Genomic DNA, 27,543 nt, shown 5'->3' with positions numbered 1-27,543 from the left:
AAAGAACAGAATTCAACATTTTTAACTCCTTGTTCAACATCCAGTTTTGACACTCCATGAGACTGCACAAAAACCTATTTAGGTGACTTTGAATTATTGTTAAAATTACTGACAGGAGGGGCAAGATGGCGGAAGAGTAAGACGCGGGGATCACCTTCCTCCCCACAGATACATGAGAAATACATCTACACGTGGAACTGCTCCTACAGAACACCCACTGAACGCTGGCAGAAGACGTCAGACCTCCCAAAAGGCAAGAAAATCCCCACGTACTTGGGTAGGGCAAAAGAAAAAAGAAATAACAGAGACAAAAGAATAGGGACGGGACCTGCACCAGTGGGAGGGAGCGGTGAAGGAGGAAAGGTTTCCACACACTAGGAAGCCCCTTCGTGGGCAGAGACTGCGGGTAGCAGAGGGGGGAAGCTTCGGAGCCACGGAGGAGAGCGCAGCCACATTGGTGCGGAGGGCAAAGCGGAGATTCCCGCACAGAGGAGCGGTGCCGACCAGCACTCACCAGCCCGAGAGGCTTGTCTGCTCAGCCGCCGGGGCGGGCGGGGCCTGGGAGCTGGGGCTCGGGCTTCGGTGCTAGCCGGGAGGGAGTCCGGGAAAAAGACTGCGGCTGCCAAAGAGGCAAGAGAATTTTTCTTGCCTCTTTGTTTCGCGGCGCGCAAGGAGAGGGGATTCAGAGCGCCGCCTAAACGAGCTCCAGAGACGGGCGCGAGCCGCGGCTATCAGCGCGGATCCCACAGCAACAGGGACGCAGAGGGAAAAACGGAGAGATTCCCGCACAGAGGCTCGGCGCCGAGCAGCACTCACCAGCCCGAGAGGCTTGTCTGCTCACCCGCCGGGGCGGGCGGGGGCTGGGAGCTGAGGCGCGGGCTTCGGTCGGATCCCAGGGAGAGGACTGGGGTTGGCTGCGTGAACACAGCCTGAAGGGTCTGGCGCACCACAACTGGCCGGGAGGGTGCACGAGAAGAAGTCTGCGGCTGCCGAAGAGGCAGGGGACTTTTTCTTGCCTCTTTGTTTCGCGGCGTGCAGGGAGGGGGGATTCAGAGCGCCACTTGAACGAACTCCGGAGACGGGCGCGAGCCGCGGCTGTCGGCGCGGACCCCAGAGACGGGCGTGGGACGCTAAGGCTGCTGCTGCCGCCACCGGACAGCCTGTGGGCGAGCGCAGGTCATTCTCCACGCCGCCCCTCCCGGGAGCCTGTGCAGCCCGCCACGGCCAGGCTCCCGCAATCCGGGGACAACTTCCCCGGGAGAGCGCACGGCGCGCCTCAGGCTGCTGCAACGTCACGCCGGCTTCTGCCGCCGCAGGCTCGCCCCGCCTCCTCCGTACCACTCCCTCCCCCCGGCCTGACTGAGCCAGAGCCCCCGAATCAGCTGCTCCTTTAACCCCGTTCTGTCTGGGCGGGGAACAGACGCCCTCAGGGGACCTACATGCAGAGGCGGGTCCAAATCCAAAGCTGAACCCCGGGAGCTGTACGAACAAAGAAGAGAAAGGGAAATCTCTCCCAGCAGCCTCAGAAGCAGCGGATTAAAGCTCCACAAACAACTTGATGTGCCTGCATCTGTTGAATACCTGAATAGACAACGAATCATCCCAAATTTAGGAGATGGACTTTGGGAGCAGGATATATTAACTTTTCCCCTTTTCCTTTTTTTTGTGAGTGTAGATGTGTATGCTTCTGGGTGAGATTTTGTCTGTATAGCTTTGCTCTCACCGTTAGTCCTAGGGTTAGGTCCGTCCGTTTTTTTTTTTTTTTTTTTTTTTTTTGGCTTAAAAATTTTTTTTTCCCTAATAAATGTTTTCTTAATAATTTTTTCCTTATTTTCTATTTTTAAAAAAATTTTTAATAAGTTTTTTCACATTTTTTATTTTAAAAAATTAAAAAATTTTTCTTAATAAATTTTTTCTAAATAATTTTTTTCTTATTTTTAGTATAAAAAATTAATAAATTTATTTTCAAAAATTAAAAAAAAATTTTTTTTTCTTAATAAATTTACTCTTAATAATTTTTTTTCTTATTTTTTATTATAATTGCTTTATTTTATTTTATTTTATCCTCTTTTTTTCTTTCTTTCCATTTTTTCTCCCTTTTATTCTGAGCCGTGTGGATGAAAGGCTCTTGGTGCTCCAGCCAGGCATCAGGGCTGTGCCTCTGAGGTGGGAGAGCCAACTTCAGGACACTGGTCCACAAGAGACCTCCCAGCTCCACGTAATACTAAACGGCGAAAATCTCTCACAGATCTCCATCTCAACATCAAGACCCAGCTTCACTCAACGACCAGCAAGCTACAGTGCTGGACACCCTATGCCAAACAACTAGCAAGAGAGGAACACAGCCCCATCCATTAACAGAGAGGCTGCCTAAAATCATAATAAGGCCACAGACACCCCAAAACACACCACCAGACGTGGACGAACCCACCAGAAAGACAACATCCAGCCTCATCCACCAGAACACAGGCACTAGTTCCCTCCACCAGGAAACCTACACAACCCACTGAACCAACCTTAGCCACTGGGGACAGATACCAAAAACAACGGGAACTGCGAACCTGCAGCCTGTGAAAAGGAGACCCCAAACACAGTAAGATAAGCAAAATGAGAAGACAGAAAAACACACAGCAGTTGAAGGAGCAGGGTCAAAACACACCAGACCTAACAAATGAAGAGGAAATAGGTAGTCTACCTGAAAAAGAATTCAGAATAATGATAGTAAGGATGATCCAAAGTCTTGGAAATAGAATAGACAAAATGCAAGAAACATTTAACAAGGACGTAGAAGAACTAAAGAGGAACCAAGAAACGATGACAAGCACAATAAATGAAATTAAAAATACTCTACATGGGATCAATAGCAGAATAACTGAGGCAGAAGAACGGATAAGTGACCTGGAAGATAAAATGGTGGAAATAACTACTGCAGACCAGAATAAAGAAAAAAGAATGAAAAGAACTGAGGACAGTCTCAGAGACCTCTGGGACAACATTAAACGCACCAACATTCGAATTATAGGGGTCCCAGAAGAAGAAGAGAAAAAGAAAGGGACTGAGAAAATATTTGAAGAGATTATAGTTGAAAACTTCCCTAATATGGGAAAGGAAATAGTTAATCAAGTCCTGGAAGCACAGAGAGTCCCATACAGGATAAATCCAAGGAGAAACACACCAAGACACATATTAATCAAACTATCAAAAATTAAATATAAAGAAAACATATTAAAAGCAGCAAGGGAAAAACAACAGATAACACACAAGGGCATCCCCATAAGGTTAACAGCTGATCTTTCAGCAGAAACGCTGCAAGCCAGAAGGGAGTGGCAGGATATACTTAAAGTGATGAAGGAGAAAAACCTACAACCAAGATTACTCTACCCAGCAAGGATCTCATTCAGATTTGATGGAGAAATTAAAACCTTTACAGACAAGCAAAAGCTGAGAGAGTTCAGCACAACCAAACCAGTTTTAAAGGAACTTCTCTAGGCAAGAAACACAAGAGAAGGAAAACACCTACAATAACAAACCCAAAACATTGAAGAAAATGGGAATAGGAACATACATATCGATAATTACCTTAAATGTAAATGGATTAAATGCTCCCACCAAAAGACACAGACTGGCTGAATGGATACAAAAACAAGACCCATATATATGCTGTCTACAAGAGACCCACTTCAGACCTAGAGACACATACAGACTGAAAGTGAGGGGATGGAAAAAGATATTCCATGCAAATGGAAATCAAAAGAAAGCTGGAGTAGCAATTCTCATATCAGACAAAATAGACTTTAAAATAAAGACAATTACAAGAGACAAAGACGGACACTATATAATGATCAAGGGATCGATCCAAGAGGAAGGTATAACAATTGTAAATATTTATGCACCCAACATAGGAGCACCTCAATACATAAGGCAAATACTAACAGCCATAAAAGGGGAAATCGACAGTAACACAATCATAGTAGGGGACTTTAACACCCCACTTTCACCAATGGACAGATCATCCAAAATGAAAATAAATAAGGAAACACAAGCTTTAAATGATACATTAAACAAGATGGACTTAATTGATATTTACAGGACATTCCACCCAAAAACAACAGAATACACATTTTTCTCAAGTGCTCATGGAACATTCTCCAGGATAGATCATATCTTGGGTCACAAATCAAGCCTTGGTAAATTTTAAAAAATTGAAATCGTATCAAGTATCTTTTCCGACCACAACGCTATGAGACTAGATATCAATTACAGGAAAAGATCTGTAAAAAATACAAACACATGGAGGCTACACAATACACTACTTAATAACGAAGTGATCACTGAAGAAATCAAAGGGGAAATCAAAAAATACCTAGAAACAAATGACAATGGAGACACGACGATCCAAAACCTATGGGATGCAGCAAAAGCAGTTCTAAGAGGGAAGTTTATAGCAATACAAGCCTACATCAAGAAACAGGAAACATCTCGAATAAACAACCTAACCTTGCACCTAAAGCAATTAGAGAAAGAAGAACAAAAAAACCCCAAAGCTAGCAGAAGGAAAGAAATCATAAAGATCAGATCAGAAATAAATGAAAAAGAAATGAAGGACACAATAGCAAAAATCAATGAAACTAAAAGCTGGTTCTTTGAGAAGATAAACAAAATTGATAAACCATTAGCCAGACTCATCAAGAGAAAAAAGGAGAAGACTCAAATTAATAGAATTAGAAATGAAAAAGGAGAAGTAACCACTGACACTGCAGAAATACAAACGATCATAAGAGATTACTACAAGCAACTCTATGCTAATAAAATGGACAACCTGGAAGAAATGGACAGATTCTTAGAAATGCACAACCTGCCGAGACTGAACCAGGAAGAAATAGAAAATATGAACAGACCAATCACAAGCACTGAAATTGAAACTGTGATTAAAAATCTTCCAACACACAAAAGCCCAGGACCAGATGGCTTCACAGGCGAATTCTATCAAACATTTAGAGAAGAGCTAACACCTATCCTTCTCAAACTCTTCCAAAATATTGCAGAGGGAGGAACACTCCCCAACTCATTCTACGAGGCCACCATCACCCTGATACCAAAACCAGGCAAAGATGTCACAAAGAAAGAAAACTACAGGCCAATATCACTGATGAACATAGATGCAAAAATCCTCAACAAAATACTAGCAAACAGAATCCAACAGCACATTAAAAGGATCATACACCATGATCAAGTGGGGTTTATTCCAGGAATGCAAGGATTCTTCAATATACGCAAATCAATCAACGTGATACATCATATTAACAAATTGAAGGAGAAAAACCATATGATCATCTCAATAGATGCAGAGAAAGCCTTCGACAAAATTCAACACCCATTTATGATAAAAGTCCTGCAGAAAGTAGGCATAGAGGGAACTTTCCTCAACATAATAAAGGCCGTATATGACAAACCCACAGCCAACATTGTCCTCAATGGTGAAAAACTGAAACCATTTCCACTAAGATCAGGAACAAGACAAGGTTGCCCACTCTCACCACTATTATTCAACATAGTTTTGGAAGTGTTAGCCACAGCAATCAGAGACGAAAAAGAAATAAAAGGAATCCAAATCGGAAAAGAAGAAGTAAAGCTGTCACTGTTTGCAGATGACATGATACTATACATAGAGAATCCAAAAGATGCTACCAGAAAACTACTAGAGCTAATCAATGAATTTGGTAAAGTAGCAGGATACAAAATTAATGCACAGAAATCTCTTGCATTCCTGTATACTAATGATGAAAAATCTGAAAGTGAAATTAAGAAAACACTCCCGTTTACCATTGCAACAAAAAGAATAAAATACCTAGGAATAAACCTACCTAAGGAGACAAAAGACCTGTATGCAGAAAATTATAGGACACTGATGAAAGAAATTAAAGATGATACAAATAGATGGAGAGATATACCATGTTCTTGGATTGGAAGAATCAACATTGTGAAAATGACTCTGCTACCCAAAGCAATCTACAGATTCAATGCAATCCCTATCAAACTACCACTGGCATTTTTCACAGAACTAGAACAAAAAATTTCACAATTTGTATGGAAACACAAAAGACCCCGAATAGCCAAAGCAATCTTGAGAACGAAAAATGGAGCTGGAGGAATCAGGCTCCCTGACTTCAGACTATATTACAAAGCTACAGTAATCAAGACAGTTTGGTACTGGCACAAAAACAGAAATATAGATCAATGGAACAGGATAGAAAGCCCAGAGATAAGCCCACGCACATATGGTCACCTTATCTTTGATAAAGGAGGCAAGCATATACAGTGGAGAAAAGACAGCCTCTTCAATAAGTGGTGCTGGGAAAATTGGACAGGTACATGTAAAAGTATGAAATTAGAACACTCCCTAACACCATACACAAAAATAAACTCAAAATGGATTAAAGACCTAAGTGTAAGGCCAGACACTATCAAACTCTTAGAGGAAAACATAGGCAGAACACTGTATGACATAAGTCACAGCAAGATCCTTTTTGACCCAGGTCCTAGAGAAATGGAAATAAAAACACAAATAAACAAATGGGACCTAATGAAACTTAAAAGCTTTTGCACAGCAAAGGAAACCATAAACAAGACCAAAAGACAACCCTCAGAATGGGAGAAAATATTTGCAAATGAAGCAACGGACAAAGGATTAATCTCCAAGATTTACAAGCAGCTCATGCAGCTCAATAACAAAAAAACAAACAACCCAATCCAAAAATGGGCAGAAGACCTAAATAGACATTTCTCCAAAGAAGAGATACAGATTGCCAACAGACACATGAAAGAATGCTCAACATCTTTAATCATTAGAGAAATGCAAATCAAAACTACAATGAGGTATCATCTCACACCGGTCAGAATGGCCGTCATCAAAAAATCTAGAAACAATAAATGCTGGAGAGGGTGTGGAGAAAAGGGAACACTCTTGCACTGTTGGTGGGAATGTAAATTGATACAGCCACTATGGAGAACAGTATGGAGGTTCCTTAAAAAACTAAAAATAGAACTACCATATGACCCAGCAATCCCACTACTGGGCATATACCCTGAGAAAACCATAATTCAGAAAGAGTCATGTACCAAAATATTCATTGCAGCTCTGTTTACAATAGCCAGGACATGGAAGCAACCTAGGTGTCCATCATCGGATGAATGGATAAAGAAGATGTGGCACATATATACAATGGAATATTACTCAGCCATAAAAAGAAATGAAATGGAGGTGTTTGTAATGAGGTGGATGGAGTTAGAGTCTGTCATACAGAGTGAAGTAAGTCAGAAAGAGAAAAACAAATACAGTATGCTAACACATATATATGGAATCTAAGGGAAAAAAAAAAAAAGAGGTCATGAAGAGCCTAGTGGCAAGATGGGAATAAAGACACAGACCTACTAGAGAATGGACTTGAGGATATGGGGAGGGGGAGGGGTGAGATGTGACAGGGTGAGAGAGTGTCATGGACATACATACACTACCAAATGTAAAATAGATAACTAGTGGGAAGCAGCCGCATAGCACAGGGAGATCAGCTCGGTGCTTTGTGACCACCTAGAGGGGTGGGATAGGGAGGGTGGGAGGGAGGGAGATGCAAGAGGGAAGAGATATGGCAACATATGTATATGTGTAACTGATTCACTTTGTTGTAAAGCAGAAGCTAGCACACCATTGTAAAGCAATTATACTTCAATAAAGATGTTTAAAAAAAAAAAAAAATTACTGACAATAAATTTTAAAATCTCCCATTGTATATTTATTAACCTGAACTGAAATGCCATCTTTAAAAATCAGTTTCCTCAGAAACAGGCTCAGAGACAGAGAACAGACTTGTGGTTGCCAAGGAAGGGGTGGAGGAAGGAAGGATTGGGAGTGTGGGATTAGCAGATGCAAACTATTATATAGGACAGATAAACAACAAGGTCCTACTGTATAGCACAGGGAACTATATTCAATATCCTGTGGCAAACCATAATGGAAAAGAATATGAAAAAGAATATATATATATATATATATATATGTATAACTGAGTCACATTGCTGTACAGAAGAAATTAACACAACGTTGTAAATCAACTATACCTCAATAAAATTTTAAAAATAAAAATAAATAAAAAATAAAAATCAGTTTCCTATTGGTAAAGCTTAGTTAGCCAATCAGTAATGACTAAATTTAAAATTACAATTTTAAACTACGGCCTATTTCTAATGATCAGAGGCTAAAGTTTTTACAAATTGGAAATTTAAATTTGGGGATGATTCCTTTTATTAAATGATGTGTCCTCCACCAGAATGCCAAAATTAAACAAGCTTGTTTCACTTACCCACCAGCAGCGTGTGGCCTAAAATATCGTAGAACACGTTACTGTCCACCTTCAGGCCCAAGGTCCTCGACATGCTGAGGCCTCTGCTGAAAGATCGCCACACGGTACAGCCCTGCATGTAGGAACCTGAACAGCAAAGAGGAAGGTAAAAATTAGATGGGAATCTCGAAGGTTCCTCACATTCTGTTAATCATCTCCAAAGCAAGCTAGAATATAACTAAGAACATTCTCCCACACAATATATAAAACTCAAGAAATAAGGAGTTGGCAGCATAAATCAAATCAAGAAAATGGGCAGCACAGACCAAGGTACCTCAAAGATACCAAAGATAAGCAGGGTGGAATCCAAGGACCACGTGTTAGTAAAGAAAACCACCTGAGAAAGAGATAGTATGGTCTAACCACAGAGGAATGCGTGGCCGTCAAGATTTCCAACTGGCCGTCATCTTTGGTATCTACTCTGATCACAATATGGTGGACAGCAGCTCAAAAGATGTTAAGGACGATGTGAAGAGCACGGCTTATGGACCAACCCTGATCTCTGAAAACTGCCTCTGGCATGAGGAGAGGTGGTCATTATTTCCTGAGCTATGAAGTAATTTTTTTAATTGAGTATAGTTGATTTACAATGTTTCAGGTATATAGCAAAGTTATTGAATATAACCACCGTTGAATACGGTGGTTTGTGAAACTGAAGGGGAAATACCCTCTACCATACTAAGAGACATTGACATTTTAGGAAAACCATTACACTGGCTCCATGGCATATTTTATGATCCCCAAATCAATGCATGTGGACTGAATCAATCAATGAATAAATATTTACTGAGAATCAACTATATATTTCAGGAATTGTGCCTTGTGCCGAAGACATAAAGATGAATAAAACTAAGTAAATTCTGAACTTGTGTATCTTGAGTCTGATGGAGGAAACTCACATTAAAATAATAAAAATGTATTATTTGGATAGTAAAATTATAAATCCTCAAAAAGGAGTTTTGTATTATTTCCAGGTAGTGAGAGAGATTATATCAATACCAAATGTTTGAAGTATTGGAAAAATGACTTTGGATTATGTAATAATTTGACTTTTAAATTGGGACTCTCAAGAAAATTCTCAACTATGATGTCCCCTAGACACAGAGCCTGTAGATTCCCCTCGACCTCAGCTCCCCCAGTACCAGATGCCCTCACATCAGTCACAAATGAGTTAACCCATCCATACCCACTCACATAGGAAACACTGCCTGCTGCAGACTTTTCCCGACTCCAGACCTCCACCATAACGTCACTCCATCAGAATACGCCTGTCCATCTGAACAACCAGGAAGTACTAATGTGTTTACAGAGCTGTCTATTGTGGGTGGAGGTCAGGGCTCGGTAAACCTTTAAAAGCAGCTTGCATGCAAAAATTCCAACACTCTCCAACTCCAATAACTGGAGACAGTTGGCCATACAGGTCATGGGAGTCTGTAGGGCATGAATCAATAAAGGATTCTTTGGCAAGCATGCCAGAAGTTTCTAACCTCTGTGTTTATGGGTTTCCCCCTCCCAGGAAACACATTTGCATTTTAACAGAGACCTACAGGAGATAATGTATTAATTCAGTGGATTTCAAACGTTTGTTAAGCACCGACCCCTTTTTCAAATAAAACTTAATGTATATAAATAAATAAAAGTGCAGGTACTCTGAAGCAGAGGTTGAGGAGGCAGATTAAGTGAGTTTTTGATGGGGGCGTTGATTATGTTCATTGATAACTCATATGTGACTACTCCCCTCACTTCTACTGGAACTGGCCCACATGAAATATTCCTCAGCATCATAAGCACCATGAGACCGAAGAAACAGAGAGAAGGACACAAAGATACTGATGGTCCTAATGTACTAGGGAAAGAGCCATGTGAGGAACCATCCTCCTATAGGGGCGTAAAAAGAAATAAATAAGTTGGAAGAGATCTGGAAAATTAGGATAAATAGACATTCTTGGCATGCAGATGATTTGAAACAAGAAAAAAAAAATGCTGCAGCTGGCTAGCCAGGATCTTGCTTTCAATGACCTCAAGGATTACTTTGTCATTACCTGTTGAAATTCTAGCACCTCTCAAGGCCCACCTGAACCTCCAATATGCCCTGATGTGCTTTGCCAGGCATCAGCCCCCAGAGCACCACCCTATCAAGGAAGGCAAAGCTGGCATATGTGGGTGCTGAGGTGCTGAGGTCTGGGGGGCATAACTGTGAGACGGAGCTGCTGTCCTCATCACTCAGCATCTGTACCCAAGTCTCTCATGTCTGTATATCAGATTCTGGCATTGGCATTTTGCCCTGGATGCTCCCACATCCCTCCAACTTTGATCTCAGAGCCTTTATCAGTACATCTGGTCACATTCTTCTTTTCTGATTCTGATCTTTTTTACCTACTTGTTCCCACCTGCCTTGGATGTTTCCTACTTCCTTCCTATCTCTTCAGGTCTGGCCAAGATCTGCACACTCTGCCCGCTCTATATCCCCCGGAAGGGTGCCTGGTTCTCAGCCATTCTCTCCCATTTTCCCAGCAGGAGATTCCTCTGCGTTAGGACATCTTCACGAAGTGCTTTCCGCTAGCCTTGATTGATGATTTACACTATTCAATGTCAATCTGCCTGCAGTCACAAAGCCAGTAAATCGTAGTGGCAGCATTCAAAACACGGATTTGTGTGGTTCCCTCCACATCTGTTGTACCTATAGTGACATTTCTCAAAGGGTACTCCTTGGACTACTTGTTCCAGAATCAGAAGGTTTGTTAAAAATTCAGATCTCTAGGCCCACTTTATAACAGAATTTGTCTCAGCAGGGTCTCTAAGTGAGAATTTTAATAAGCTCCCCAAGTGACTTTTTAGGCATGTTAAAGTTTGAGAACCACAGATCTAGGGTATAGTTATCCATCTCTGATCCCCCCCCATGTCCCCACATACCACCTACCAGGACCCCCTGCATGGAGAGCCTAGAATATGGAAGAGGAAAGAAAAATGAGACGTTATGCCTGGGCTTCCTTACCTCTCAGAGCTCCCACCAGAGTCAGCGAGCTCGCATGCTTACAGAAGGCTTGCCCCAAGTCCCGGAACTGCACTCCCTTCAACTGGACCCAGCTGGGCTCCTTCGGAAAAGACTGAATGATGACTCTGGCCCCCAGATCCCTGGATCCCAGCATCTTCTCACTCTTGAAATACAAACAGTTCTGCAAATCACCTGAAACACAGAACGAAGTCAAGGGGAGCAGAAGTATTTACAATATGCTTCGGGACAAATCTCCCAGTACGAAAGGCACTGTTGGCACAAAGGGCAAACCATGATTGTTTATTTCCTTTAATAATCTTACTTCCCTTTTACTTTGATTCTCCTCTTTGGATTATTAATTAAAACATCCAATAACTAGGACATGATGTTGCCTTCACTCTATTATTTCCAGAAGTCCCCAAATCAATCACCTTAATTACTGTCACAAAGAGGATGACTAGAACCCACAAACCCAACCTAAATAGATGCTTATTTCAATCCAAGAGATCCCCCGGAGGGAGTGTGCAATCAAATGACCCTCTCGTGGTGGATAATTGTAGGGAAGAGATGTGAGCGCTGAGTGTAACCACGGCTCTTTTTAGTCTTGAGATGTCCAGTGGGGCTTTCCCGATATTTTGCCGCTTTATGGTTTGGAAGCACAGCAATCATGCCACTGAAGAAATGGCAGAGGGCTCCAGAGGAGTGACTGAGCAGCCCCCCACACCAGGGTCTCCTTCCCAGCAGAGCCCCTAGTGAGAACAGCAGACAGCATGAACATAGTACCACACGCAACTACCAAAGTGTTGTGACCTCAGGGTCCAGACGCTTTGTGTTGACACATGGCATTTGGTGGTGTGGACTGACCTCAGGATGGAGAAGAAATCATCTCCTGAATTAACTCATTATTATCCAGGTTAATAAACCAAAGAAGAAATGTCACTAATACAAAATGATGGACCATTCAACAGTCATTTGCCAGCACCCAAAGGATGAATGTGTGAGGTGAATAAAGAGGTGTTTTATATTTGTACACTTTGTCACAATTTTGATTATATATGACATTGATCCATAATATTTTCCAGTGTCCAGACCTCTTGTTATTGTATTTGGCTACCTTGTTCCCATACTTGAGCCCCACACAAAGAAGAGGTGAGTGGCATATTATTTTTTTTAATAAGGGTCTATGAATTTTGTTTTATTTTTAGATTGTTTAGTAATGTTTAAGAGTTGTGGTGTAACTAGGGTTTTTTTTCCATTAGGAGAAAACAGATTTATACTGGTGTAAACCTAGAAGCATGGTCTCTCTTGCAGCATGATCAAGTGCCATGATTTGTACAATATGATCTGAGAATACCTGTATGAGAATTACCAAGAGAGTTTGAATAGACTGCAGGTCCCAATTCAGCAGAATTGTTAAAGTTGGCAGTCACTGGATTCTAACCCACTGGATGCAAACATTTTTTTCAGAATGACACATTTATGAGCTAGATGACTAGAGGGGTGGGGAGTGGGATCAAGGTCCCTCTTACCCAACCACATCCCAACATTACACCCACAGGCATCTATACATAGGCATGACTCAAACCTTTAACTCCAGCCTTGACATTTCTTCCAGGCTCCAGACACTACCAGACATCTCTACTCACATGCTGGCCTGGCATCTCAGCCCCGACATGTACAAAATTAAACTCATGATCTCCACCCTCCCACCCCCAAAACCTGTTCCTCTTCCCATCTCAATAAATAGCCTCCTCATCCATCCAGAGCTCATGCCTGGGAGTCATCCTTGACACCCACACGATCCTGGACCAAAGTTGACAAATGATGTCTTCACAACATGTGAAAGCCTCATAATCCACAGCCTGGGAAACCAAAACATAACCTACTAAACTAACCATCCCTGAAATAGATGTTTAATAGGTACATCAGTGTGATTCAGTGTCTGTTATTCTTCTAGAAGATAAATTGACTTTTTCAACCACTTACTTAAAGTATGTGGTAATTTCACTCAGAAAACGAACTCTAAAACTGGGGGTGGTGGAGGGAGGGAAGAGCCTTACAGGTCTAACCCATAAGAATGTGCTGCCTGTATCCCTGACTCTGGCATTAATCAGTTTTCCTGAGAATTTTAGAAGAGGCCTGGAATCAGTGTCAAGACTTCATTATAACCTCTAACCTGGAAATTTAATTCAACTCTCCAGATTTCATTATTTAACACGAATATTTTTCCCCAGAAAAATAATTACTTTCTCAAGCAGATACTTTTGTCTATCTCTTTCACAAGGGGGTTGAAGGCAGGATGGGAAATGATGACTTATCAAGAGCACTGTGAAAACTACAGAATATTAGGAACATGCACTTGAAAGAAGTCAACCATACCACTTATCATTGGACAGTAAGAACATTCTTTTTCACCCACTGGACTTCCCAACAAAATGTTTCTCTACCTTCTGAAGCATTGGCCCTCTGGCATGAAGCAAGGAGCTGCACCCTCTCATCAGTGAGATTTCCCTGTATGGTAACACTCCTGCTGAGGAGAACCACCATGACCTTTAAAACATGGAGCTCTCCAGCCACCCAGTTCTCTGTGGAGTTGTGAGAATATCTGAAACAAAGAAAAAGAAAATGACACATCTGAAGATATCACCCAAAATCTTTGTTGTTGCATTATTTTTTTTTAACATCATTATTGGAGTATAACTGCTTTACAATGGTGTGTTAGTTCCTGCTGTATAACAAAGTGAATCAGCTATATGTATACATATATCCCCATGTCCCCTCCCTCTTGCGTCTCCCTCCCACCCTCCCTATCCCACCCCTCTAGGTGGTCACAAAGCACCGAGCTGATCTCCCTGTGCTATGGAGCTGCTCCCCACTAGCTATCTATTTTACATTTGGTAGTGTATATATGTCCATGCTACTCCCTCACTTCGTCCCAGCTTCCCCTTCCCCCTTCCCGTGTCCTCAAGTCCATTCTCTACGTCTGCATCTTTGTTCCTGTCCTGCCCCTAGGTTCATCAGAACCTTTTTTTTTTTTTTCCATATATACGTGTTAGCATACAGTATTTGTTTTTCTCTTTCTGATTTACTTCGTTCTGCATGACAGACTCTATGTCCATCCATCTCACTACAAATAACTCAATTTCATTTCTTTTTATGGCTGAGTAACATTCCATTGTATACATGTGTCACATCTTCTTTATCCATTCATCTGTCGATGGACACTTAGGTTGCTTCCATGTCCTGGCTATTGTAAATAGAGCTGCAATGAACATTGTAGTACATGACTCTTTTTGAATTATGGTTTTCTCTGGGTACACGCCCAGTAGTGGGATTGCTGGGTCATATGGTAGTTCTATTTTTAGTTTTTTAAGGAACCTCCATACTGTTCTCCATAGTGGCTGTATCAATTTACATTCCCACCAACAGTGCAAGAGGGTTCCCTTTGCTCCACACCCTCTCCAGCATTTATTGTTTGTAGATTTTTTGATGATGGCCATTCTGACCGGTATCACTCCAAACCTTATTAGGAATAGTAAGCCACTAAATTAGCCTAATTCTCCATCTGGGGCTCTGTTTCTTTAGAAACTCAGATAAAGAAGAGTGAACTATCATCACAAGTATGTGAAAATCAGGAACTATGCTGACTATTGCACTGACCATCTACTGCAAGACGAAAAGTTCTAGAGTCTTACCAGAGAAACTTATTTAAGAAGTCTTAATCTTCCAAATGTTTCATGCTTCGTAATCGTCTTGTCAGAATGTCTACTATTATTTAATGTAAAACTACGTTATTGAAAGATAAACAAATGTCAGACACCAACACAGTGAAGACCTCATCTTCTTCCATCTAAAAGGAGGCAAGGTGACATGCAGTACCTCAAGGGTGACCTCAGATGGAGGTCTGTATTCTGTGCAGTCTCCACAATGACAATCTCTTCCAAGGGCTTGGTGCCTTCTGCACCCATCCCACTGATGACAATGACTTCATCCCCCGTGTGCCAGTCCACAGTATCTTCCAGAGCCAACACTGTGTCACGGGCATAGGCAGCTGCTCGAAGATGGGTGACCACTACTTCTGGGAGTGAACCTAAAGCAAGTCCGAGGGAAACTTGCCTTTAGACATTTTTAAAACTTAATATGAACGTGATGTTATTCAGCCAAAAAAATCCTGTGAAAGAAGAATCTGGGAAAGCAAGCTTCAGGCTCAATAGGCACCAATGCCTTCACTTTTTTGGATATTGGGGTTTTTTTTGTCTGTCACACAGGGACAATAAAAGTAATCCAGGATAGAGAATGATATGGGGTGAAAAACACAGGAATTGGAGTCAGACTAACTTTACAGTTGAATCACAGTCTTGCCATAGTCTAACTATGTTTCTTTGGGTGATACACTTAAAGGTGGGTCTCAGTTTCCTCAGTTACAAAGCAGAGGCAGCAAAGCCTTCCCTCCTGGGGGTTTAGGACGATTCGATGAGAAAATATCTGTGAAACAACTAGTGTGGACCTTGCCACATAACAGACCCTCAATATATTTTAGTCTTCTCTCTTCCTTCCTTGCATCACACTGTTTTGAGGATGAAATTGGTCACCTCTTTCTTCTTCCAAGTAGACTCTCCAAGATAGAAGTTCACCATGTATTTCTAAACTGAAGACTTCAACTCACTGTACAAATAGTAACAGTAGAGTTAAGTCAAAATTACCCTCAGAATGGTTGTCCTAAGTCTTAGGGTATCAAGTGACCCCCTTATACTCTAAGACAAGGTGTATCCAGGAGAGGATGGCTCAGCAAAGCTGAACAAGGGGGGACGTGTGACTCTAGACACCTTAGTTTGTTTTAGGCTTCAGGGCAGCCGTCTGATCCTCCCCAAACCAGTATGCTGCTCCTTAACCAGCCTCGTAGTTTACTCTGGCCTTTTCCAGCAAGGGTCAAGGCAAAGATTTTTTTCCAGCCATTACCTGAAGCAATACCTCAGAAAACACAAGGCTGACTCCCAGCTTCTCCTTTCCTCAGCACATTTCCTTCCTCCTTCGCAACAGATCATAATTTACCTCTAGCCCACAGCAACTTCCTGTCTTCCCTTGTTGCACTAAAGTAATAATACTTGAATCTCTAACTACAGAGGTGGGCAACAATAAATCATTTTCAAATTATTTTAAACTTCCCTCTTTATTTATTTGTCTGTGTTGGGTGGCGGGGGCATTGTACCAGTAATGTTGTTCTAGGCTTAGGAAGGTCTCTGGGTTAATGATGTAATTTCCGAAGTTTACTTGGGCAATAATTTTATCTTAAAACAAAATTCCCAGAGTTCAAAATTTCTAATTATAGAGCAGGTGAAAATTAAGACATAAATCATCCCAAAAAGAAAATAATTTTAATTTTATTCCTGGTTTGTATGTTTTAACCTTTGGGAACAATAAATGAAATAAAGTCTATTTTGATGTATATGCATATATATGCGAATTTCTATGATCTGTTCTTGAATGTCTGCGCAGAAAAATCTCTAATATGCATAGAAAATGTTTGTCAAGGACAAAATTCTGTTAAACGCTTGATCAATGGTTCATAATACTCAGTCAATACTCAACAAACACCTGCTGTGCACCTATCAACAAGCAGCTACATGTGGCAGAACCAAGAACAGGCACAACAAAGATATTTTTTAGCTAATCATTCTTATAAATAATAGTCAAGTCAGAATGAATGGAAAAAAATCACAGAGAATCTTTGAAGTGAATTTTTAACTATTAACATAAACTTAAGACCTTTCAAATGTTGACAGAGCCTCTAGAAAGCAGTAAAATTATCTCATAATTTATTCGCTCTCATTGCAAAAACAACACACCTCTACATGTCTGACTAAAACATCAACCTGAGTGTTTCATGAGTGCCAGCCTCATATTTGCAGCTACATAGCAGATATGGATATTTGGATGAGTTACCATCATCTCAAACTGGAGAATGTCAAAATAAATTTAATAATCACCTGAGCTAGACCCTCTGCAAACAGCTTTTATTCTTCTGACCATTATGCATTGTTCTTTTTTAATTACATCCCTTCTTTGTTCATTAACCTGCCGTATTTGCCTACAGTACTCAGTAACAAAGGCACAAATTCCCTTCTTGACTTTCAAGAGTCTCCTTAATCAGACTCCACTGTATGGTCTCTGACTCCTGAATAAACTCTCCATTCCAGGAAGCCTCTTTACTGTACTTCTTCTCATTTAACAGGATCATTCCTACCTCTACCCCTTTGCCTGTTCTATCCCTTCCACCGGGTGCCCAGTTTTCTTCCCCTCATCTGCTCTCCTAAAAACAGCTCAAGCCTCACCTCTTCTGTTGGATGTCAGGGAGCACTTCAGCCCATGCCGATGTCCACTGCCTCCTATAGATGCCACAGTGATAAGGGGGTTCTTATGGAGTAAAAGGTCAGTGTACGTCTCGGACTAGGCAAGCCACATGTCTGGCTGGATTGTGGGCCATTTGACTGAGTTGCTTTCCATGGGAGAAGAAGTTTCCACAAAGGAACAGATAGGAAAGGATGACAGAGATGGTACGGGGTCTGTCTCAGACATGGGCTCTCTCTCATGGACCCATGACTGAACCTGAGGAAAGAACCTGAAGGAACTCTCCAGATGGATTCTGTACCTGATGCTCCTCTGCCTGGGATTCCTTCATGAACTCACTCTGCCTCATTCTTCAGAACGATGTTCAACTTGGCCCTTCAGAGAAACCTCTGAGACCTCCAAACTAGGTCAAACCCTGACTTATAATCTGTCGTATCATTGTGTCCCTCTCCTTTCTAGCACTTAACACATGTGGTTTGACCTCTATTACTGTCATTCTCCATCTCCCCTATTAAACAGGGCAGAAGTTATACCTCTACTTGCCCACCATCATAGTACCAATGCATATCACAGTGTCTTGTATATAATAAGTGTTCAATAAATATGTACTGAAGGAGGAAAATCATGATGGAAACATGGAGAAGCAAGCACCCCAAAGTTTTGGCACCCAGATGGTCCGGTGGGACCCCAAGTGGCAACGGTGGTTGCCTTTGGTTCCATCATGGAGCGCAACCCTCCCACACCTGAGGGTTGGACCACCTGGGCAGCAATGAAAGTCTGCACCCTTGGCACCCTGTGTTCAGTATTTTCATGGCAGGTACCCGAAGCAAGGGCAGCAGGGCAGCCCCCAGCTGCCTCCCTGAAGGGAGCACAATGACCAAGAAAACCAAAATAAGAGGAAAAGAGACTAACTGATGAAATTGTCATGAGAACACCTATAACAAGCAGGCAGGGATGTTGGTAAGGGCTGGAGGATCTGTGAGAGTTGAGGGAGGTGAGCAGGAATACTTTTGTTATCACTATTGAAATATCCACAGGCTGAGAGTGTTCAGGGAGGCCTTGGGAGACTTGAGTGATGCAACCTATAGTCAGCACCATATATTTCATACCAAGTTATTCTGTAATTATTACAGTACATATGTCTCTTGCCCCACCTTGAACGCAGGGCCACTGCCTCATGTCTCCTTTACAAATGTCGCAATTTCTAACACAGCAGTCAACTGGGTTCATGATTAGCATTCAACTCATAGGGATTTAAATTATTCTGACTATTGCCATATGGACAATCACTTACAAACCTTCATCAGATATATACCTAAATGAGCATATGATATCCAGCATGTAAAAAGCTGAAAAACAACACAAGCATTATTGAGAATTTAGAATAAATCCAACCTATGCTAAGTAGTGTTACTCTGAAGTAAGAACTGTTGGTTTTCTGGGTTTTGCTTTGTTTTGTTTTCCTTTTAACAGACTGTGTAGATTAGGAAGCTAAAATAACGCTTCCAGGACAAAATCACACAGTAGGAGATGTCAGTGCCAAGTTCTGAAACTGGCTCTTCTGAATCCAGAACCAAAGAACTGGACACCTAATGGAATTCTAGCCTCTGGAAGTAACTGTATATTAACTGTACCCAATTAGCTTTGATACTCAAAACAGTATATCCTTTACTTTATAAATACTATTTAAAAGCCATACAAGGTAGATCAACCGACTTCTCTGATGAAAACAGCATCGTACACATTTCAAATGTGAGTCATTTCACTTCACAGAACTCTTCAGAAACCCAGCTCGGGTGTCTCCCTTCCTTTCTGTACCACAAATCAAAAAAAAAAGAAAAGCCATATAAAAATACAGTTTAAAAAGCTCAGTAATTTATGCATATGCTTACAAGAAAAAAGATTATGCTCTTGACTTGTAATTTAATACAATGTTTAACCTCTTTGGGCTTTCAACTTTGACCTGTTAACCAACAAATTACTCATTTACTCCCACTAATGACTTCTACTCATAATTGTATTTCCTACAAATTATGGTTCAAGCATTTCAGTGCCATTCATCCATAATTACACAGGCCCAGAGAATCATCTTGCCAAATGGTCATGGAGAGAAAGAAAATCAACTTTGTGGGTTAACACACTTTAAAATCACTAATTATCCTCTGTTTGTTTTGTAGGACTTCAATCGTTCAATTTATTCCAAGTGAATAACTGCCAAGACCTTTCCAAATCAGTAAACGGCAGGGGGAGGGGGGAAGGGGGGGGGGAAGAGGGAGAGAGTGAGAGGAAGGAAGGCAGAGAGGGGAAGGAGGGAAAGAGGGAGGAAAGAATCATTTCATCAAAATCATGTTCACATCAGAACAGAAATATAAAGAAATTCACAAAAGAACTAGAAATATTTTTCTCAAATATATGTAAATTATTTCCCCTTATTTCTGCATGCAGCTTCACCATTATTCATAGCAAAACAATGAATGCTATCTTTTCTTTTGTGTAGATGAACATCTGTCAAGCACTAGCAAGACAGACATAAAGGGAACGGAGTCACTGCCCTCCGGGGTCCATGAATACTACAGGAAATAGACAAAAAAAATCCCAAATGCACTCTGTTAAGTGTTAAGACAGAGGGACACCCAGGGTCCGCCAGTGAAGAGACATGGAACACCTCACACAGAGGCAGGGGTTGTTTCTGGGAATGCTTCCCAGAAGACGTGACAACTGAGCTGGGTCTTGAAGGATAAGCCACGGTGGAGCAGAGGACAAAATGGGCAGAGCCCTCCAGGCAAAGGCAACACTGTGTACAATGGTGTTGGCCAACATGACACATTCAAATAACTGCCATAGAGGTGGCACGGCCAGAATGCAGGTGTATGGCAGGGATGGGGACCTGAGGAGGGTCCGTGGGAATGCACCTGGAAAGGTGAGCAGGACCTGCCCTGGAAGGACCTCGCAGGCCCTCCCAAAGAGCTTAGAGTTTACTCCAAAAGTGGTTTGGAAACCACCAAAGAAATATTTCACATGACAACTAAGGAATCATACTGTTGTGAGACCAGCAATATTTTAAGTTCATAAGCTCACATATCAAACTGAGGGGAGAGAATCCTTAGAGAGAAACTGTATATACTGCACACTGGGGAGAACGAGAAAAGTCTGAGTCATGTCCTGAGCTGGGTAGGAGCCAGCCAGGGGGGAAGGAGGGAGCTTGATGTGCTCCAGGGACTGAATGGAGATGGGGGTTTCTGGAGCAGATGAATAAGAAGCCATGGTGTAGCTGGGACAAATAATGCCGGACCCTCTTGGCCTGCTTTAAAGGAACTGAACCTTATTCAGAATAGTTACTTGATCAAATTTATGGTTTTAAGCGTCACACTGGATGTGGCATGAAGAGTAGATTGCAAGAAAGTGCATAAAAGTAAGAGGTGTATGTAGAAGCCTTCTGCAGTTTGTAGAAGGCTAATGTAGTAGATCAGACAAGAAGTTTTGGAGGTCTGAATAAGAGTAAGGCAGCGGATCTGGAGAGGAGTATAAAAATTTGAGGTACCTTTTGGGGAATCAAGAGGACTGGGTGATTGGCTCTAAAGGTAAGGGGAAAGAGGTTAATAATGCCTTACAGATCCAGAGCTGATGCAAGTCAGTAGACAACAGGGACATCTTGGGAAAAAATAACAAAAAATAAAAATAACAAATCCATTCAATAAATATTTTTTGAGCACCTACTGTGTGCTATGTGCCATGTGCTGTTCTAGGTACTGGGAATACAGTAGTGAGAAAAACAGTCAAAAATCCCTGCCTTCGTGTAGTTTATATTCTAGTAGTATTCAGTTTTAGACATATTCAGTTTTAGATGACCATTTTAGACAGGTTACATGTTAGATACTAAAGAGAATATCCAAGTAAAAAGTTGAGTCTGGGGCTCAGAAGAGAGATCTGAGGCTCGATATATAAAGAAATATGTGCATAAAGGTTAACACTGGGAATAAGTGGGGTTTCTTGAGAGAAAGTACATATTATAAATGAAGAATATTCAAGACCAAGCCCACGGGAACATCGTCATTCAAAGATTGGGCAGATGAAGAGGAATGTAAGAGGATCAGAAGAAGGAAGAAAACCAAAAAATTGAAGGTATGCATTTACCCATAATTAAAGAAAATAATGCAGTGGAAGGAAAGTTTTAGTTCTCCATACACCTGCTTGAGGACTCATTCCTCCCCCATCTCCTTGCTCTTTTTTGTAATTTTTAAGCTCTGGGCATCTGCCCAGCATTTCTTGTACTTGAGCCTTGTTTCCCACTGTTCATTTCATCCATCTGCCAATAGAAGGTAGAGTAGCAGGATATGAGCTTTGAGAGGAAAGGGGTGGAGAGAAAACCCTGGCTTTCTACTGTTTCTCAGTTCCCCTCTCCCTGCCAGCAGCTGGCCCAGATTCTCTGATCATATACTACCCTAACAACAGCAGAAGGTTATAAGTAACCAGAGGAATTAGGAAAGGGCTGACTACTGCTGATTACTCCACCTCGCATCTAAGCTGGCTCTCTCTGCTCCCAGAACCCACACTGTGCCAGGCCATCGTGTCACCTCTGGGCCACAGAAGCCACTCTCAGGGCAGAGGGACTTAGCACCCTCTGTCACTAGTACTCAACAAGAAAAGACTGATATAGTAGAGTCCAAATGGGATAAGAGCCCAGAGAGATGGGTCCCTGACATCCCATGTTGAAAATGGACCTGCTTCCCCACACAATTATTCGTATACACAGAGGTCAGCTGCTATACTCCCCTTAGCATTAGACAGAAAAGTAAAACACACTTTTGAGGGCTCACATAGGCCCTTAACCATAGGTTTATCAGCATTTCTTTTTTTTAATTTAAGTATAGTTGATTTACAATATTGTTTTAGTTTCAGGTGTGCAGCACAGTGATTCAGTTATGCATATATATCTATTCTTTTTCAGATTCTTTACCCTTATAGGTTATTACAAAATATTGAGTATAGTTCCCTATGCTATACAGTAGGTCCTTGTTGTTTATCTATTTTATATATAGTAGTGTGTATATGTTAATCCCAACCATCTTTAAACAAATGTATTCCAAGTTGCAAACAACCAACTTAGAAGGGAATTCTTTGCACCCAAACCATTTGTGAATCGGAGGTGATCCAATTTACTATACTTTAGAAGAGAAGACTGTGACATTAGCATTAATACAAGACTATCTGGCAAACCAAAGAGATGGAATGGAGGCATTTTGCGTGCACCATTTCCCTCTGCCCTTGAGAATCACTCGCTGTGATTTCTCCCTTGGATGAAGACAAACCCTGGCGGGGGAATCCTGTATGAGATTGGCTCTGTGTGTGCACTGCGAACCTCCTGCATCCTTACTGGTCAATCTCCAGCGGTACTGATGGAGCCGTTCTCTAAATGTGCAGATCAGCTGGCTCCATACACAGCTGCTCAGCAAGCATTTCTGCCCTGCAATGAAAGACCTGGGTACCGCATCTGTCCCCAGTGCTAAGAAGTCTGCCATTCTTTTGGCACAAAGGTTTAGACCAAGGCTAAGCAAGGTTATTTGGATGGTGCAATGAGCCCTACTATAATTGAAGGCCTTTTCTAGAGGTATGAAAGAAAGGCTAACTTTTTATTTTAACCAATCTGAGCTTTACTGTTGCTACTATGATTTAAAAGTGACTGAGAAGAATCAAAGGATAAAGTTCAAAATACCAAGGAAATCGTATATTGTGAGATAAGTGGAAACATCTGGAATGCTGTTCCTAGCTCCTGTGTGAATTTCAGGCCAGTTCAACAAATGCCATTCTTAGGCCCTATAGAACTGTGCGGAAAGTTCGTTAGTTAGAGGGGCAAGATCCACTTGGTCAGAGATAAAGACTTCTATAGAGTATCTTTAACATCCACTTCTATTCATTGTCAAAAAAAAAGATAAAAACTCAGACATATTTCTGACCAGATAGACAATTGTTTTGATAATCATTGCTATGGATTAGGCTGTGGAGTGGAGGTGACAGTGAGGAAAGAGCTATTTTTTAATAACATAATTTCTTTTAGAAAGGCAATAAATGTATAATGTTTAAAATAAAAATATAGAGAAGCAAAAGAAGACAATAAAGGCATCCATGATCTTATTACAACAGATTAATATATGTCTTTTCTGTCCTTCTTTTCCTGTATTCATATGTTGACAAAATTTCATATACATATAAACAAAAATGCTATAATTCTGTACATACCATTTTGTGAAATTTTCTTTACTTAATGGAGAAGGAACATTTTTCAATTGTATTATATACTATTTAATATCATTATAGCATCATAGTATCCCACTTTAAAAATCTGTGTTTTATATACTAATCCATTATTTCTTCATATTCAGTTTTTTCTCAATATTTTTCTTTCATAAACAGTGCAGATGTAAACATTCTTGAGTGTAATTTTTATGCATACTCATGATCATCTATCTCACTAGTATAAATTCCTAAAAGTGACACTGCCATATCAAGGCATATGCCTAGTTTTAACCTTTTGATGTTATTACCAAATTGCCTTACAGAAAGACTGCACATACTCTATACACATTAGCAGTATATGTGAATGCCCATTCCTCAGACTTTCTACTACTTTTTTTAATATTGGTGAAGTTGATGGTTAAAAGAAAAAAAAATCACTTTTGTTTTAATTTGCATTTCTGTAATTACTAATGAGGCGAAGATTGGAGAAAACTCATTAGAATAAAAAAGAATCTCTCCCTCCTTGTGAGCACAGGATAACCCAAGCCCTCTCCACATGCATTCATGTTGGTTATTTGCATTAATTATACTGATATGTCTATTCACACCCATGGCCAGATTTTAAATTTGTTCTAAAAAGCTCTTTATTTATAAAAGACATTAATCTGTACCTGTATCAAATAAGAATTTAGTGTCTGATAAAGGTAACATTTAAAATTCCCAGGGAAATGCATTAGTTTCCTATTGCCGCTATAACAAATTACCGCAAAATTAGTGTCTCAAAAAAGCAATGCAAATGTACTGTCTCATGGTTCCAGATGTTAGAATTCTAACATTGGATTCACTGAGCTAAAATCAAGGTGTCGACAGGGCTGCTTCCTTCTAGAGGCTCTGAGAAGAAAATCTGTTTCCTCGTCTTTTTCAGCTTCTACTAGCCACCTGTATTCCTTGGCTTGAGGCTTGTGGCTTGTGGCCCCTCCTTCATCTTCAAACACATCACTCCTCTCTCTGCTTCCACCATTGCCATCTCCTTCTCCTCTGACTCCTCCTGTGTCCCTCTGATAAGGACCAATGTGATTACATCGGGCCCATCTGAATTATCCAGGATAATCTCCCCATTTTAAAATCTTTAACTTAATCACACCTGCAAATTCTCTTTTGCCAAACCTTCATGGGTTCCAGGAATTGGGGTGTGAACATATTTGGAGGTCATTTTTCAGCATACCATAATTGCACTGTTGCATCAATAGTGTTGAGAAAATTGACCAACCATTTGGAAAAAAAATTAAATAACTAACTTATACACTATATCAAAATAAATTCTAGATGGACTAAAGAAGGGGTTGGCAAACATTTTCTATAAAGGGCCAAACAATGAATAGATTTTGGTCTGCAGGCCAGGTTGTCTCTGTTGCAACTCAGCTCTGCCATGGCAGCATGAAGCACCCATAGATAATACCTAAACACATGGGCATGGCTGTGCTTCTGTAAAATTTCGTTTGCAAAAATAGGCAATGGGCCAGATTTGTCCCATGGGCCATCGTTTGCTGACCCTAGATTAAAGACACTAATGTGAAAAAAAAAAAACAACAATAACAGTACCAGGAAACAAATAGATAAATTTTTATATAGTCTTTGTACAGGTGAGAATCTTCTAAACATGAAATCAAAGGCAGAAACCATAAAAGAAGATATTTGTAGATTTGCCATTTAGAAATCAGAAAATGCCATAAAAAATACTGAACATAAGAAACAAACTGGGGAAGAAGCAGGTTCTTTGTACCCCTATCAAGAATATTACAAAGGGAGCCAAAAGGAACAAAGCCCTACTTAGAATCCCAAAATAACCTGAAAAAATTAAAATTAGGAAGAATGCTCCAGAAACCTGGAAGGAGTATCGTCTGTTTATCTTTCTGCCACAGGTAAACACCAGCTATGTGTATGCAAAATAACAGAAAGCCCATGTGCGTCATAAGCCTATGAAGAGGATGGAGTGAATACTAGTTAACTCCCCTTCCGGGCTCCAGTTTCATCATCTCTGAGATGAAAGTAACAATCCCAGTCGTTCCTACTTCACAGAGTTGTTGTGAAAGTTAAATGAGAGGAAAGAATGGGAAGCAGCTTTGAAAATTATAAAGTGCCAGGATCTTGGTAAAAATCCAATTTTAACAAATACTGAATATAATGCCCAATCCAGTGATACTCCTTCTTCAGGACCAGGCTGAAAGCAATACTATTAATAATATTGCTTTGATGATACATGTGGAAGAATTCTCTTTGAAGGAAAAATCACATGCTCCTGCCTATGGAGCATTCCATTTACTTAACAAAGCTGAATTTCTTTTGGTACTCAAAAACGTAAAAAATGTAAAATCTAGACTACATTAACCATTTAATAAGCTAAAAGAATGTTACTAAGACTGAAATGCACCGCAGTGAGGGAGGAGTGAGGGTTGGAGAACACAGCAGGAGATGCAGGCAGAAACCTAAGTTAGAGAGCGTGCTATAACCATGTTAGAAATTTTGGGCTTTTTCCCAGGGACAGCAGGAAGCCACTAAAGGTTTTGAGCAGGGGCATGATGTGAACAGATCTGTGAAAAGATCACCCTGGCTCCAGGGTAAACAATGAATTGGAGAGGGACGAAAATAGCAACTAAAAGATAAACTAGAAAGCTTAAACAATAGTCCAGGCACAAGTTCATGGCATCATGAACTAAGGTAATAGTCATGGAAGTGGAGAGGAGTTACCCAAGAATTAAAATCAAGACCTAGTGATGGACACAATACGGGGAACGATAGAGATGGGGGTATCAAGAATGACAACCATGTTTCCAGATGACAGATTACTGAAAAGCAATAAAAACCATCCCAGCCTTCTTAGAATAGAGAGGCAGCTTCATCAAATCAAAACTGTAGGCATATAATTAATAATAATAATAATAATACTTACTGAGTAACTACTCAATGCCTGTCCTCGTGCTAAGTGCTTTACATGTTTTGTTTCATTTAAACCACCTAACAGCACCATGAGAAATGTTTTAGAATCATCTCTCCAACTTGTACATGGAAACTGAAACACTGAAGAGTTGACCTTTTCAAAGACCACCCGACAGTTAGAGGTAGAGATGGCATTTGGAGCTAAGCAGCCTACTTCCAGAGTCCTCGCTCCTAACGCTCATCCAGAGGAAGATGAGTGAGTGCTCTGTGACTGAGCAAGGCCAAGTTCATCTGGAGAAGATGCAGAATGTCAGCCAAGATCCTCATGACCTAGAAGGAGAAAGTAAACTACAGAAATCTTCAAAGGAAGACGTGGATCTCCCTTGGAAAGTTTTGTGTCAAGACAAGAGGCTTGCTACCTTCCTGGATTATGTGTCTAAGATATGATGCAGGGTCAGTTATAGAAAATGGGATCCACTTTAGTAACGGTGATACGTCAACTTGACTGGGCTTTGGGGTACCCAGAGAATTAGCCAAACATTATTCTAGCATGTCTGGAAGGTGTGTCTGGATGAGATTAACATGTGAATCCATAGACTGCAGTAAAGCAGATTGTCCTCTCTAATGTGGGGG

The 27,543-nt window shown here is 40.9% G+C and overlaps 1 protein-coding gene across 8 annotated transcripts in view; it reads right to left on the bottom strand.

Annotated features, from left to right (window-relative positions):
• PKHD1 (PKHD1 ciliary IPT domain containing fibrocystin/polyductin) overlaps nt 1–27,543 on the bottom strand; it is a 446,865-nt gene that overhangs the window by 254,421 nt on the left and 164,901 nt on the right. For all 8 annotated transcript variants that reach the window (XM_061196096.1, XM_061196099.1, XM_061196100.1 and 5 more), the window contains 4 exons: nt 15,271–15,481; nt 13,839–13,996; nt 11,392–11,583; nt 8,358–8,483 (listed from right to left, as the gene is read on the bottom strand). In XM_061196096.1, coding sequence (XP_061052079.1) covers nt 8,358–8,483; nt 11,392–11,583; nt 13,839–13,996; nt 15,271–15,481 — 687 coding nt within the window. The remainder of the gene's footprint in view (nt 1–8,357; nt 8,484–11,391; nt 11,584–13,838; nt 13,997–15,270; nt 15,482–27,543) is intronic.

This window comes from Eubalaena glacialis, chromosome 7 (assembly GCF_028564815.1).
Source record: "Eubalaena glacialis isolate mEubGla1 chromosome 7, mEubGla1.1.hap2.+ XY, whole genome shotgun sequence".
NCBI classification, from domain to species: Eukaryota; Metazoa; Chordata; class Mammalia; order Artiodactyla; family Balaenidae; genus Eubalaena; species Eubalaena glacialis.
Note: the sequence above shows the minus strand (reverse complement) of the source record. Positions and strands in the feature narration are given on the sequence as shown.